Source organism: Euprymna scolopes, chromosome 34 (assembly GCF_053919585.1).
Source record: "Euprymna scolopes isolate OS-2025 chromosome 34, ASM5391958v1, whole genome shotgun sequence".
In the NCBI taxonomy this organism is placed as follows: Eukaryota; Metazoa; Mollusca; class Cephalopoda; order Sepiida; family Sepiolidae; genus Euprymna; species Euprymna scolopes.
This window is the reverse complement of record NC_136515.1, coordinates 20,597,620-20,614,554: the sequence shown is the minus strand read 5'-3', so window position 1 is coordinate 20,614,554 and position 16,935 is coordinate 20,597,620. Positions and strand designations below refer to the sequence as shown.

The 16,935-nt window shown below is 33.1% G+C and overlaps 2 protein-coding genes across 4 annotated transcripts in view; one reads left to right on the top strand and one right to left on the bottom strand.

Annotated features, from left to right (window-relative positions):
* Nucleotides 1-7,567, bottom strand: part of LOC145259119 (putative cysteine--tRNA ligase, mitochondrial) — a 64,096-nt gene extending 56,529 nt beyond the window's left edge. The window contains exon 1 of one of the 3 annotated variants that reach the window (XM_080116789.1): nt 7,385-7,567. Coding sequence is in view for 1 of the 3 variants with exons in the window: in XM_080116790.1 (XP_079972916.1) it covers nt 7,385-7,494 (110 nt within the window). In the remaining 2 variants the exon portion in view is untranslated. The remainder of the gene's footprint in view (nt 1-7,384) is intronic. The other 2 variants (XM_080116791.1, XM_080116790.1) reach the window with 2 other exon arrangements.
* Nucleotides 7,568-8,325: 758 nt separating this feature from the next.
* LOC145259118 (inhibitor of growth protein 1-like) overlaps nt 8,326-16,935 on the top strand; it is a 41,304-nt gene continuing 32,694 nt past the window's right edge. Inside the window, exon 1 of the mRNA XM_080116788.1 lies at nt 8,326-8,633. Coding sequence (XP_079972914.1) covers nt 8,492-8,633 — 142 coding nt within the window. The 5' untranslated portion in view covers nt 8,326-8,491. The remainder of the gene's footprint in view (nt 8,634-16,935) is intronic.

Sequence of the window (16,935 nt, the reverse complement as noted above, 5' to 3'; positions counted from 1 at the left end):
AACAATAACAACAACAACAATAACAACAACAGCAACAGTTCTGTTCCTTGACCTTCGGGCCAAGATCACAGTGTAGTATATGTTCTGATTCTGCACTTCACCTTTTCTGTCCTCGGTCAGTGGAAAAAAAAATCCTTTGTGACTGAGGCAATTTTAATTTTTGATCCTATCCAGAGTGCCCATTTTTGGGGGGCTGGATTTTCTCCACATTAAACACCAACCATGTGTCTAACTCTGCCCTCGTGGAGAGGCAAGTAAATAGGAACAACAACAACAACAATAGCACCCAAGGGACAATTTATGAAACATTCAATACTTATGCAGAACATGGACCGTATTATTTTTTAGTACCTTTTGTTTATTAAATTGTTAGGTGAAAGTACAGAATAGTTACAAAACACACTCTCCTCCTCTTGCCAAGAATAGGTTTCTAAATAATAATGTCAGCATGGTCCGTATTCTCCATAAGTACTAAACATTCAATGTTTACTTGGTTGAAATACTCAATACTGATTGGATCAAAATACTCAACATCGATTGGTTGCATAACTTCAACCAATTGGAAAGGGCCACCTCTGAGAGCCGGCCATCTATTCCTAATAACTAGATAAACAAGTGCTCAAGCACTCGTCAGTGAGAAACCAAACTTGCCACAAAAACCTTTATCAGCAGAATACTACTACATTTCCAGTCGGTGGTTTTCCTTTGGCTCCAAAACCAGCAAGTCAAGGCCACTGTTGAGGTGACTTGTTTTCTGGGTGGTGATGTATGGTCCTGTGTTCTATACAGTTATAGGAGGTTCACCTTCAAAGGTTTTGTCTTCTCACACTTTGAGAAGGTGGCAGTTCATTGTGTCCCTACCAGAGAATGCTGGTGGGGCCAGAGTGCTCTTTTTTTTTATAAAGAACTCACCATTTACCACTTAAGGCCCAGAGGCCACTCAAGGATAAGGGTTAATGGGTATACATAAGTAGTTGGAAATTTTGTAAATTGGATTACTTAAGGGGACGGTTCATCAAGAACTTGTTTACGTTGGACTTGAAAACAATCAAATTGTAGTCAGCTAGAAAGCAGGCAAACGGAAAAGAGTTCCACAGGTGTGCAGTTCTAAGAAAGAAGCTTTGTTCATGGAATCTATGTTTAGGTTAAGGCACAGATAAAGGGTGTGGGAGATTATTGATAGTGGTTTGGGCTAAACGAGTGTTTTTCATGAAAGTTTCATGAGGGGGGACCATAGATTGAAACTCAGATGAGCACCTATCATGAAAATAACGATAAAGCAGAGACAAGCTTGCAACATCTCTTGGGAACGAGGTTGCAATGAAGAGAAAAGGGCATCCCCCCACTAAGCTACAAAATCTATTTTGAACTCTTAAGACAGGATAAGCTATTTCTAGCAGCTCCTGGCCAGATGTGGCAACAGTACTCCGTCATTGGCCATAACTGGCTTTTATATAGATAAAGAATTGCATCAGGAGTGAGATATCTACTGGAGCGGTAGAAGGATCCTACCATTTTTTCAGCGATCTTGGCAACGGATTTCATGTATGTATTCTATTTCAGATCAGGAGTAAAGGTCAAGCCCAGAAGTTTGTCAAAACATGCAGCCTCCCTAAGATGAGAGCCATTCATTTCAATTGATGCCAGACGAGGATCAAAGCGGTGATGATGTAAAGATAGGAGCTTGGTTTTAGATACATTAAAATTAACCAGTTACCGCTTTCCCCATTGTACCCTGTGCTCAAGATCAGAGGAGAGAGAGTCAGAGAGAACTTGGTTTTCCTTTGGAGTGCTCACTTTTCAAATCCCACTTTCGTGATCTTGTGTCACATCTTCCTGATGTGGGAAAGAGATAAACATTTGTTTGGTCGTCCATGTTCACTCTGCAGTGGTGTCGGCAGAGAAATGATCGCCGAAACATTCAAGGTTTGAGATGATTAATCAGAATTGGAAAAAAAAAAAAAAAAAAAAAAAAAAATCAGAATTTTTTGAGGTGTTGGAATCGGAAAAATTTGTGCCTATTTTCCGATTCCCAAAACGACTCCGTTTTTTTTTTTTTTCCCCAAAGCTAGCAAAGTCCATTGTTGAAAAGGCTTGTTTTCAGTTTGCAGTAGGGTCTTGTAATATTGTTGGAATCTGTTGTTGGGCTAGCAAACCTGTATGAATGGGAATTGGGCCATCTGGCTTTTGTAACTAGCGCAGGTTATTTAAGGTTAATGGATAGTGACAACTGATTGATTGTCAAGAGACGTATTCTATAGTTTGAAAAAGTGCATTTGTTTATGTGACACTGGATCTGCAGTGGATGGGGGGGGGGGAGAGAAGAGAGGAAAAACCTTCACCACCAGTAGAGATACCAGTAAGAGATAGAAAACAAATGAAGACAAATGAAAGAGAAGTAGATCTCCATGTAACAGTAAGACAGAAACAGATGAAGAAGAAGGAAGGGACAGGATAGAAATCTGTTGACCATTTCAAATTCAGAAAGGCAGATTCCTGCAGATTGTAATGTGTAAATAGTAAATTAACTCTGGGGTTTTCAATGCGAAGAGTATCAGTCGATCGATCTGTCACCCATGCACTGGTCAAAGAGGACTTTAAATGTTAAACAAACATGGGATAGGATAGCGATGGATATCCCTCATTACGATGGGGTCCATTTGTAAGCCGAAGTAGCTTGAAAACTGCTGGGTCCTTTCTTTAGATAGGAACTTTTTCTCCTGTCACCGGTCTTCTGTTTTGAGCAAAAGTACAGCCTCCTATCCGTCCGAGTTTAGTCTTTTATCTCTCTGAAGTCTCGGGAATTCTCGTGGTTAGTCTCACCCTTTTTTCCAATAAAACCAACCACGCCTACTGCTTCTTCTTCTTCCTCTCCCAGCCTCCGCGTATCAACTGCAAACAGAGCAGACCGTTTGTCTTTTAGAGGTAAGTACATTAGAAGAATTACTACTACAGTTACCAAAAATTTAAGATGGTAAAAAAATTAGAGAATTGTTAATTAAATTCTACTGGAAGAGAGATGGAATCATGTCCGTTTGATTCTTAATACAAGATTAAACATAACAAGCTTTGAAAACTGCTTTCTGCTCATCCACTGAATCTACGTCATTAGGAGACAGACCTCAGACTTAGGGTTGATATTGTCAAACTAAAATCATCCAGAATTTGATAATAAAGCCAGTTAAAAAAAAAACACACTTTCAGCAGAAAGTACATTGAAAAGTTTTTGTTTTTTTCACACATATGCAACATTGTAATTTTTATTAGTATTATTTTAATTGAAATGCATTATTGAGATGAGCATTATCTATATTAATTTATTTATTTGACGAAGGCCAGAGGAAATGTTGTGAAACAACAACTAATAAAGATGAGAATAATAGTCCGCAACAAATAAATTAATATTTTTGTTAGTGTTGGGACGATTAATCGGAATCAGGAATCGGAAAAATCGGAACTTTTTGGAGTATCGGAATTGGTATTGGAGAAATTTGGGCCTATTTTCCGATACCTAAAAACGATTACTTTAATTATCTTTTTTTATTTGATTTTGTTAAAAACAAAATCTTCCACTGCTGATAATAATAATAAATTAATAAATATTTATTGATTTTAAACTTCCAGTAAAACTAAAATCTATAAATCACCCCCCCCCCACAAGTTTGTTTTTATGTTTCATAAAATATATGCACATTTAACATGTGTTTTTACAGTAATCGGGGAAAAATAACAACTTTGTAGTTAAATATTTAGATATTTATAAAGAATCGGAATCGGTAACTGTATCGGAATCAGGAAAATATTGGAATCGCCCCCTCACTAATTTTTAATATAAGAAAGAACTTTAGTGGGGTAGTTGTACCCCAGCTAATTATTTATCTTTTAGAATCCTCGATAAAAACGACAAACTCCTTTTAACATTAAACATTTGCAAGTATTTATTCAACAGGATAATAGTGGTGGAGCTCCAAGTTATTGAGTCAGGTCCAAGTCGGACTGTCGGTGCTGGGTGAGGAGGAGACGAAGGTGTGTCTTCGCTCGCGGCTCTGTGCTGACTGTTCGATGTCCCCTGCACTCTTTTTGGGGACAGTAGGATCAATGTGCTCTGCCTGTTGATTGGCCAGTCTATGGCCGAAGAACTTATAGGGAAGCATTGATCCGCCAGAGAGTATAGTTCATTAGGGGGGGTTGCTACAGAACATTTGTCAAATTGTTCTTTATCTTTTGTGCTTGACAGTGATCTTTGCTCCTCAGCGGGACAACTGAGAATCAGCGTCAGACGATTGCCCTCTTGATCCTATACAACATGGGGAGCGTGGTCATTTGACAGAACCTGGACCTTTCAACATCTACAGTCTTCATCAGAGCAGCAACCATTTTTGCAAGTAGGCACCAAGTGACCAATCGTAACTCAGGAACAGCCAACTTTGGTGACGTCACAAGGAGTAGGAGTACACTTGAAAGTATTTGTAAAACAACACTTCAAAGGCTGGTAATGACCAAAATCTTCCTGATTTTCTCTCTTCTGATCTTGAGCATGTGATACAATGAGGAATAAGGTGGCGGGTTAATTTTAATGCATCTAAAACCAAGATTCTCTCTTTCCACCATCAATGCTTTGATCCCCATCACACTCCAATGGAATGGCTCTTGTCTTAGGAAAGCACCATGCTTTGCCAAACTTCTGGGTCTGACCTTCACCTTCACCAATGATCTAAGATGGAGAACATACGCCAACCTGAAAAGTCCTAAACTGTCATCTAAGCTTCAGCCTCTGTCCCATCGACGTAATGTTGCATTCCTCTGTCTGTTCTACAAGTACTTTAATGGTGGATACTCTGACAAACTACAAGCCCTTGTACACCTCAGACGTAAAAACCCCTGACAAACCTGACAAGCAGCAAAATCCCACCCCTACACAGTAGAGATCCCTAGATGTAAGAAAGCCTTCTACTCTAATAGTTTTGTGAAAATTTTGAATTGGTTGAATTGTCGAGGGTAAGTCGGTGGGGAAGAAAGGAGTGTTGGTAGCTGTGAGCAACACGGCCGGTTGTCTGTTAATCAAAGGATCTGAGTGCCTATTCCTTACAAGTTAAATAGACATTCTCTCGTTGACTGAGAGTTGGAGTAGATAAAAGGGGTGGCCGCTCTACTGTTGTGGTAGTTGTTGTTGTCTTTTAGACAAATTACACTTCGACCATCGTTACCCATTTGTTACTTTTACAAGGAAAGACTGCTTGTAAGCAACATCGACATTTCGTTGCAAGACTTAAACCGTCTTTTCTCCCCCCACCCCACTCGTTGGTATGCTAATTCCGACAGTTTCTTCACCAGAACTGCTAGACTCTGGAATTCCCTTCCGGGTTCCTGCTTCCCCAACTGTACTGACATGCTACAGTTCAAGTGTAATGTGAGCAGACATCTCGCTGCTCAACTCCCTACATAGTATCTCTGCAACTTATGTCCCCGATAATAGCCCCCTACATCAAAGTGGCATTGTGCCTTGTTTGGGGTGAAAATGGAATTAAAAAAAAAAATAAAATAAAATCCATTGCCAAGGTCGTCGCAAAAATGGTTAGATTATTGTACCACTCCAGTAGAAATCTCACTCCTGACGCAATCCTCTATCTGTATAAGAGCCAAAAGTACGTCCTAGGATGGAGTGCTGTTGCCATATCTGGGCCGGAGATGCCTGGAACACCCTATTCTGCCTTGATAAAGTTCAAAACCGGTTTCGAAACCTAGTTAGTTGATGCCCTTTTCTCTTCCCTGCAAGCTCTTTTCCACAGAAGAGACGTTGTGAGCTTGTCTCTGCTCTATTGTTATTTTCATGGCAAGTGCTCGTCTGAGCTCCAATCTACGGTCCAATATTGCAAACTTTCACAGAAAACACTTGTCTAGCTACGACCACTATCAACAATTTCCTCCATTCTCTATCTGTGCCTAAATCTAAACGTGGATTCCATGAATTAGAACTGCCCGCCTGTAGAACTCTGTCCCGCTGGCCTACTTTCCAGCTGACTACAACATGGTTATCTTCAAGTCCTATGTAAACAAATTTTTGCTGAGCCATCCCCTTAAATAATCAAATTATAACAAATAACCATTACTAACGATTGTGATGATGACTACCGCATACCCATTAACCCTTATCAAACGGTGTCCGCTAGGATTCAGTTCCTGATATTAGACTTCCTGATATTAGTTCCTGATATTAGACTTCCTGATATTAGACTTACTTACTCTTGTTGTTTTCGAAGTTTTGTAATAATTTTTATTGATTTCGTTATTAATTAAATTGTTAGGTGAAAGTACAGAATAATTAACAAAATCTTTTACCTCGTAATGTTACAAATAGCTTTCTAAGTAATCTTACTTCTGCAGTTTACTAACCGTGTTGAAATAATAGCGTTATTTACATTTACCCTTTGCCAATACAATGTTCGGTGATCGTTAAAATTCGCATGCCCTTGTTTACAAAGGCTTTCTGACGTGAGACAACTTTTAATCTACAGATGCTCCAGTGTATACAATCCGCCTCAAATTATAACTTGTATAATAACATTGTATTTATTCACATTTTTTTAAGGATCGCAGAAAGCCTTTGTAAAACAAGGGAATGCGAATTTTAACGATAACCCAATATTTCGTTTTCTTTTCTATTTCCTCCCAAGAAATACTTTGTTTATAAAATTTGGAAATAATAAAGAAACATTTTGGGTTTGTATTACAGTTACACATAGATTCGAAAAAGTTGTCAAAAAACAAATATATAACAAATAAATATTATCAAAGGCAAGATAAGTTACTTTTCTACCAAACTGGATACATTTTTTGTGCTTTTATTCAATGTAACATGTTTATTCAGCGCGAAAACATGCAGTGTTTACCGATGTATTGGAAAATTCAAAATGGCGCCCGACACTCTCTTTAACATGGTAAGTTTGGGAAAAGGTGTTATAAATAATAAACTAGACAAAATACTATTAAAAAAAACACCGAATATATGTCAACTTATGTCAGGGTAACATATATTGAGCGAATTTCTAACATTATTTTGTCTAGTTTATTATTTATAACATCTTTTCCTGAACTTACCGTGTTAAAGAGAGAGTCGGGCGCCATCTTGAATTTTCCAATACATCGGTAAATACTGTATGCTTTTCGAGCTGAATAATCATGTTACATTGAATAAAAACACGAAAAATATATCCAGTTTGGTAGAAAAGTAACTTATCCTGCCTTAGATAACATTTATTTGTTATATATTTGTTTTTTGACAACTTTTTCGAATCTATGTGACACTTAGACACTATGTGTACAGTAATACAAACCCAACATTTTTTTTTAAATCTTCACTGATAATAAATAAAACAATACATACAAAATCCAGGAACGTAATCTACAGACGATTAATATCCAAAAAAAAAACACACACACACACACACAAGGAGAAAGGGAGAGAGAACAAATAAAGAAGAAATAGATTCGCATAAAGACACGTGAGTGAAGGACACCGGAAGTTGTTTGAATCCACGAAGAAACAAGCCACAGCCCCCCCCCCCAAAAAATAAGGAAGATCTTAAGGACAATATAACGTATTTCTAAATGCTGCGAAAAATAATATAAAATTACAAACTTATTAAAGATTTACATTTAAAGAAAATCATTTATGTATTTTTCTTTTTCGAGGTTGTTAGCGAATTTATTTTTTTGATGATTCTTGCAGTCTTTTCATAAAATACCCCCCCTTTTTTTTTTTATTTAATATTAAAAGCGTATGAAGAATTTCCAGCCCAAATTTTACCTCTCTCTCTATATATATGAAGTTAGGATTAAATTCTAAACTTGGATATTTTCATCCCACAACAAGACATACCGCCACTTGGAACATAAAAGGCTACTCTTAGGATCATATCTTGGGTGGTGTGGAGAGTTGAAGAGCTAGATATCTGTTCACATTACATTTAAACTTCTGCAGGTTAGCATAGTCAGGGAAGCAGGAAACAGGCAGGGTCAGTCCGAGGGAAGAAACCATTAGAGTAGAGGCTTTCTGGCATATATGGACCTCAACAGTAAAGGGGTGGGATTTTATTTCTTGTCGAGTTAGTTGGGAGTACATTGATGGCGCACATTTCTTATATTTTATTTCAATAAATCGCTTCACAATAGAAATACTGAAGAACAATAAAAGTGAATAAACTCATTTGCCCTGTCACCGCTTCCGGTAGCAATCACGCCGGAAGTTAGGAAGTATGTTTGCTGCCTATAAGCAAACTCAATCAGAATTTATTGTCCTTTTGGGTTTCCGTACATATCATAATTTTGCCAGAAATTGAAAGCGAGGCTGAGGAAGTGGACGGTGAAAAATAGCGCTGTTTCACTTCAAATTTCCTCCTCATATCATCTCTTCTCTATTGACCCTTTTAAAGGCCTTTTTGTGGCTTTTTAATTCTTTGTAAACCAAAAGGAAATACATGGGGAAAGCAAGATGACGATGCTAAATCAAGCTGCCGTCGAAGCATTATGCTCGGGAACATACCTCCAGAATTATTTGGACATCATGGACAATTTACCTGATGATCTCCAGCGAAAAATTACACAATTACGCGAATTGGATTCTCAATGCAAAGGTATTAATTATTATTTAAATATTTAAATTTCGTTTGTTTATTAAAAAAAAAAAAAAAAAACGTCTTTCATTTTGAGACCAGCTTTATCACATGGTGATATTCAGATGTTAAAATTTGTTATCATCGAGTGCATGCACGCATTTCTAACCTGACTTTACCTTTTTTATAGAATGGAATCGTCTGTTTTTAGTTTAATTTTTTGAAATCGGAATCTTCTATTTTCTCTGAAAAAGGTGTGGACTCGTTTTGTAATTGTCTATTATTGTTTATTTCGTTTTTACTTGTCGAATGGAAAGCTAAAAAGAAAATAATCTTTACGTTCAATGCTAATTTTTATTGTTTTACTTATTTTTATTTAATTGTATTTATAAATATTTATATTAAAATTTTTTTCTTCATTCCCTGGCCCCTCTCCTTAAATATTTTTTCTTTAAAACTGACCCATTTTTTTTTTTTTTATTCGGCTTCTGAGGAAAAATGAAACATGATCTTTTTACTATAGACAACTAAACGAAAACGTGTGTTAACATTAGGGCTATGACAACAGCATATTCTTTTGTTTTGACTCTCGAGTGTGTATATTCGACACGGTTAATCAACCGAGAACCACATACATCGCTCTCTCTATATAAAAGCATATAAGATATCAACGCATACAAACTCGAGAGTAAAAAAAATGAAAATATGTTGTCAAAGGCAAGCTAAGTTCTTCTACCAGCTAGAAAAAATAAAATGCCCAATATTAAGCTTTTGGTTCTTATGCACTTATGTTACCGTGCTAAAATATTATTTAGAAAGTCAATAACATGGGAAGAGGAGGGAGTTTTGTAACTATTCTTTTCTTTCGCCTAACAATTTAATTTAAAAAGATAAAAAAAAAAAAAAACTGTAACATAAGTGCATAAGTTTTATTTCATTTTTTTGCTGCTTATGCAGAGAAGGTACCGTGCTTTTTTTTTTTTTTTTTTTTTAAAGAGTATTTCCAAGTTAAATTCAATTACCGATCTTTTGTATATTAAATTGTTAGGTAAAAGTACAGAAGTTACAAAGCATCCTTCCCACGTCAAGAATGGCTTTCTAAATAATAACGTTCACGGTAACTTCTCTGCATAAGTAACCATTTTTGGTGCTTCTACACTTTATCGCCGAAATTGAAGACGCGATTTTATTTCACGCACCTGCTGTCCAAATCCAAGGGAGAGGTCAGTATTTTAAACTATGGCCGAAGTTAGAAATAAATAACAAAACAATTAAACTTCCGGAAAGAACTATGAAAAAAGGTGAATAAAGAAAGTGAAAGAACATATATCCATAATTGTTTAATTGGAAATGTTTCGATTTAATTAAAGAAAACGGGAAAGTTTTTCATGAAACACACACACACACACACACATATATATATTTTTATTAAAAACAGAAAATGAAATGACATATTTATAATTGTTTAAACTGGACGAGGAGCGCCATTTGAAAAACCAAAATATTTATTATATAAAAATTTATCGAAATATAATTGTAAAAACATTTGAAAAGTTTGCGTAATATAATTTTAATAAAACAATTTTGTAATGAAAGCAACATTTGGATTTTTATAAGATTTTTCGAACAAATAATTTTGTACATTAAATGAAGTAATATGTTAATTTTAGGTCAATTTATTATTTCCGGAAGCAATCGTTCTCTAGTTTTTTTTTTTTTTGTTTTTGTTATTTATTTCATGCTTTGTACATGGTTTAAAATAATGATTTCTCCCTTGCATTTAAAATCCAGGTGCATGAAATAAAATGGCGTCTTCAGTTTCGGCGATAAAGTGTAGAAGTACCCCATTTTTTTATGCTTGTAAAGATAGTCGACAGATCGATTTTTTTTTTTTTTTTTTTTTTTTTTTTTTTTTTTTTTTTTTTTTGTGCTTATGTATTTTTGGTACCACGCTATTTTTTTTTTTTTTTTTTTTAAAGTTTCTTTTTCAGGTTAATTCAAGTTTCACAATATATTTTTATTTTTTGGCGGACGCACACGAATGAGGCTCCCATTGCCCAAAATAGGCACCGGCTATAATGTTGAACGCAGCGCGTTGCGGAGACCGTTCGTTAAACAAAAAATTCGTGTGTGCACGACTGCACGTGCACGACTAGGTATATCAGAAATTTGGGGGAATTTTTGACACTCCTAACAGAAACCTGCGAATAAAATATAAAAAACTCGTAATTTCTGTTTTTAAGTGGGTTGTTTATTTTCTTTATGAAATATACTTCCAAAATAAACTATTAAAGTTGTTTAAAAAATAATAGAAATTTTATTTTTTTTAAATGCCGGTGTGTGTACCTTCATGCAGCAATTTATTTACGTAATAAAATCAATAGAATTTTACGAGTTAAATATTTTTCAATTTTTAAACTTTAAAAATCTATTCAATGTTTCTATTGGTTCTATTTTTACGATATTTTCAGGATCAATGTGAAATTTTATGCTCTTAAACCAAATATAATATTTTAGAGAATTTTTTTTTTTTTTTTTTTTTTTTTTTCAAATTCACACCATTTTGAAAAGTCTATTAAAATTTTAATAATTAATTTCTGTGTCAAAGTTTTATATATCACAAATTGAAGATAAAACATTCTAATTAAAAAAAAAAAAAGTTTTGTGTAACCCCTTTCCTTTGGTAATCGTGTAGATTGGCCTTTGTTTACAAAGCCATTTGACGGAAGTGACGTCAGACATTTTTATCTACGGATGGCCAAAACCGTATAGAATTAACCCCCCCCTTTTTTTTTTTTAAGTTTTATTCAAACAGTCTTTATTTGAACTTAATGGACTTTTGTTTTGTTTTGTATTAACTGTTTTATTCTTTTTATCAAACAAAAATAGAACTTTCATAATGACATTATTTCAAACATCGAAAATTTTAAAGTTAGTTTTATTTAAAAAAAAAAAAAAGGCTTTTTTTTTCTTTTTTTTTTTCAATTAAATTATAAACTTTATTTGAACTTTTCAAATTTTTAGGCATAAAAAATGGACTTTATAGATATTTTATAATTTAAAAAAAAATATATTTAACGAAAAGTTTTTTATTTCATTGTTGAATAAAATTTCAAAGTGATAAATGGTGAAAAAAATAAAATCTCAATTTTTTTTAAATAAAACTTTAAAATTTTGATGTTTGAAAAACAGTCCATAATATATATTTCATTATAAAAGTTCTATTTTTGTTTGATAAAAATAAAACAGTTAATAAACCACAAGAAAAACAAAAAAAGAACAGTCCATTAAGTTCAAATAAAGACTGAATAAAACTTATATAAAAAAAAGGTTCATTCTATACGGTTTTGACCATCCGTAGATAAAAATGTCTGACGTCACTTCCGTCAAATGGCTTTGTAAACAAAGGAAGGCCAATATACACCATTATCAAACCTTTTTTAATTTTTTTTTTTATTTAATAAAAGCTCATGTTATGCTTACATCGTCAAGTAAATACCAGACGCTGACGGCACATTTTTCTATTTCATTGAATGTTTTAGATATTAAAAAAATCGTCGATAAAGAAGTATTAAAATATATCAATCAAAAACAAAAATCGATGAAGCGGATTTTTTTGTTTTAGGGGAAAAATTTATAAGTGAATGTGCGTTTCCTTTTTAACTACGGAGGATGAAAAATACTAATTTTGGTTAACACACGCAATAAAAAAGAGACCTTATTTATGTCCCTTGGATGAATCCGTATTTCATAAATTTCATTTTAGCTGCAGCAGCTCTTTACAGCTTCACGCAAAACATGTTGCAAAAATGCGATTTTCTACGACTCTCGCTTTAAAAAAATCTTTTTATTTAAAAATACATGGAATTTAAAATATAAATATGGATAAATTCTTAACAATGGAGAATGGAACTACCCATTTAATAGTATATTTAAGTGATTTTTTTTTTTTTTTTTTTTTTTTTTGGAATTTATATATATATTTATAAGCAAGTCAAAATATGTTGATTTTGTTTAAAAAAAAATATAAAGAAAACCGCTTTAAAAAAACAAATATTGCATAATTTGCTATTAAACCTGTTATTTTAAAATTTGTTCTTTACTCCTTTAATTGAAAAAAAAATATTAAGGTTTGAATTATATTTTTCAAGTAGTTATAAGCTTCGAAAAATAGTAAGTTGAATTATTAAGGTTCTGATCATTTTAATGGCCACTTTCTGATACCCCTAACACGAAACTGCGAATACAATATAAAAATCTCGGAATTTCTCTGTTAAAAGTGGGTTATTTATTTTCTTTATGGATTATACTTCCAAAATAAACTATTACAGTTGTTTTAAAAGTAATAGAAATATTTTTTTTTTTTTTTTAAACAGTAATGAATTTTCCGAACTCAATATTTTTCAATTTTTAAACTTTAAAAATCTATCAATTTTTCTATTGATTCTATTTTTACGATATTTTCAGGGTCAATGTGAAATTTTATGTTCTTTCCAATAAACCGAATATAATATTTTAGACAAACGTTTTTTTTTTTTTTAAATTCATGCCCTGCCCCATTTTCAAGTTTCTATTAAAAAGTAAATAATTAATTTACTCACAAATTGAAGAGAAAAGGTCAATAAATAATATATTCAAATTTAAAACAAAAAAAAAACGTAGTGTTGTTTAGAATTTTACCTGTAAAGTTTGAAGTTTAAAACCTTTTTTTTTAAACCATGTTATTTGTTTTTTCTTTTTTTTTTTTTTTTTTTTAATGGAACCTTGGTCCTTGCTCCTTTAATTGAAAAAAAAAATAGGGCTTGAATTACATTTTTCGAGGAGTTATAAGCTTGGAAAGACAGGGGGTCGAATAATTCACGCATCCCATTTTCAAATGTCTATTAAAAAGTAAATAATTAATTTATGTACCAAAGTCTTATATATTACAAATTGAAGAGAAAATGTCAATAAATGATATATTCAAATTTAAAACAAAAAAAGAACTGTTTTTTATAAATTTACCCGTAAAGTCCGAAGTTTAAAACCTTTTAAAAAAAAGAAAAACACTTTTTTTTTTTTTTTTTTTTTTTTTTTAAATGAAACCTTGGTCCTTGCTCCTTTAATTGAAAAAAAAAATAGGGCTTGAATTACATTTTTCGAGGAGTTATAAGCTTGGAAAGATGGGGTGGAATTATTCACTATTTTCACAAAATTTCTGACACACCTAGCCGTTCTATGAAATTCGAATATAAACAAGCGTCTCCGAGAACGCAAAAATGTATAATAACGAAACAAAAAATAAATAAACTAATATATATAAAAGTCAAAACATTTATTGTATAAAAAAATGTATCAAAATATAATTTTAAAGTTTTAATATTATTTCTTTTCAATGAGTGATTTATAACTAAAAATAAATATGTTAAAAATCTGAAACGTTTATAGATTGTTTTTAGAATTTTTTCTTTTGTTTTTGACAGTATAAAAATGTATCAATATAATTTTAGTTTGTCAATGTAGCAAAATAGAATTAAAAAAACAGGAAACATTTATAGAGGTTAGGTTTAAGAATATTTTTTTTTTTTATTACAGAAAGATTTTTTTTTTTTTCACAGTAAGATTTTTTTTTTTTACAGTAAGATTGTATAAACAAATATCAAAATATAATTTTTTGTTAATGAAGCAAAATATAATTTTGATATACAAGTTTTTATTTATATATTTATAGAAATTTAATTCAATCTTGATTCTTGCGCTGGTTTAATGAATTGATATCCATTTTCGGAGAAAAATTTGCACAAACTTTTCTAAAAGTATGAGTTATCGACCCTTGTTCTTTGGCTGACAAACGCCCTCTATCGGCAATTCTTGAAACTAAAATACACACATTCGTCTCATGTTCTACAGAAGTGCCGTTTTTACTGTTACTATTTGTTATGGGGGAGGGGATCGAAATTTCTGCCTTTTATTATGGTCATACCTGAAATGGATAATAAAGGTTGTAATATAATGAATTTACCGCTTTTTTTTTTTTTTTTTTTCAATCTGGCATATTAACTGATTATTCTAAGGGAGGTAATTATTTTACTAAAATACGAAAATTTGGTGGGGGGGCGCTAAAAGCAACGATAATTGGCAGAGGAATAGTAAAAGTCACTTTGCAAATTTCACATAAACTTAATTTATGTCTGGCAGTGTTCTTAGATATGTTTTGTACAGAAATTCATCCTATAAGTATCGAAAAAATATGATCTTAAAAGTAGCTTTTCTTTCTTATAGATAAAAAAAATTTTACAGGGGGATATTTTACGTTACACCGACCAAGGGAGATAATAAAATTTTAGCAAATCATTTCTTTAAAAAAAAAACAATTATAATCTAGAGATATAACTTCATGGTACTCGTAGAGCATTCGACTACAGATAGAATGATCCCCTGTTCAAGCTCAGGTGTACCTCATCATTTTATTATTAATTAGTTCAAATTACGATTAAAAAAAAGATACCTTTTAAAATCGCCACAAATCATTTCTTTATTTGCATATTTTAAAACAAAACATTAATCAGTTACTTTTTTAGGGCATTCATTGTCAAACCCAAATATCAGCTGACATGAAAACAAACACAACAGAAATTGATGAACGACATTATTATTATTATTTTTATTTTAGTTTTTTTTATTTGCCATTGGGAAAATTATTCCTCTTAACATATACTTGCCTGGCGTTGCCTGGGTGTTTGGAGGTGTGTGTTGAGCAAAAAAAAAAAAAAAAAGCGGTAGCAGGCAGGTAGGCTCAAACCCGTGACACGGGGGGCGGAAAAGTAAGTAAAAGAAAATCTTAGCCGATGTCTCCATGATGCGACCAGAGTTGAAATTAACCGAAGTCAATCCAATGGTGACAATGACTTGCTAAAATAGCGGGGAAAAAAATTCACCCCTCCTTGTACAAAACGGCAGAGTTTAGGGTGAAGAAATTAATGTTTTTGGCCAATTTTTTTATATTTGTCGTCTGAGAGGTTGAGCTTCAAAATGATACTAATTTTGTCAGGATCTGTCGCTCTGTCAAGTTTTTGTGAGACATACATACATACATTTAAACAGACAGGTGAGATTTATATTATGGACTAGCGGGGGGTGCTCAGGTGTTTGGAGGTGTAAAATAACTGTAAACGTTTTGACTCCTAATGGGGGTATGAGACGAATGGATTCGCCAATCATTTTTATAACCAACGGCTGTGCTAAACAACCAATGAAAACATTTCAAATTATTATAAAAATTGTCAAATTTTGGATTCAATCAGTTCGCCGTTAACTACGCCACAGACCGCATTTGATTCTTGGCCGCCATCTTGGTTACTGATCTGAACTACGCCACCATCTTTGTTCAACATAATGTCTCAAAACTTAACAGGTTATGCGCCCAGCCACCGTCTTTTCTTTGACGGATCGGAATCTAAATTCGAATTGTGGCAGGTAAAACTTCTGGGATATCTAAGGATTCGAAAACTACAGTCATACAATCTCCAACAGAGAATCCAAACGACCCCAAATTTCTTGAAAAGAACGCGACTGTTTTTGCAGAATTAATTCAATGTTTAGACGATAGAAGTCTCTCTGATTATAAGAGACGCATTGGATGATGGAAGGAAAGCATTGAACATATTAAGAGAACATTATTTATCAAAAGGGAAACCGAAAATAATATCCCTAGATACAGAACTAACATCTCTGAAACGATTACAGACTACGTTATAAGGGCAGAAACAACCGCCAATGCCTTAAAACTCTCGGGTGAAATAATAAGTGATAGCTTGTTGATATCAATGACCCTCAAGGGACTTCCAGCCAATTTTAAACCATTTACAACTGTTATAACTCAGAAAGACAAACCCATAAATTTCAGTGAATTTAAAGTGGCATTGCGCAGTTACAAAGAGACTAACTCCAGCAATATTATGAAGTTCAAAAATGCTTCTCGAAAGCAGACACCACCAAATTACGCACATCACCACAATGTTTTCCCCAAAAGTAATTTTCCCAAGAAAAAGAATAAAATTATCTGCTATAATTGTGGACGACCCAACCACAAAAGTTTCCAATGTCGATATAAACGCTCTAAAATGGACTCCGTAAAAAACGTGAGAACTTTGAGGAAGAACATACATTTCTATTCACATGTAACTTTGACAATACCACAAACGGTAAAAATCTCCTTGTAGACTGTGGTGCTACAGTGCACGTTATCACCAAGGAATCTGATTTTATTAACTTTGATTCAAACTTTAATCCTCAAAGTCATTTTGTCGAACTTGCCGATGGTAGTCAAATAAATGATATAGTC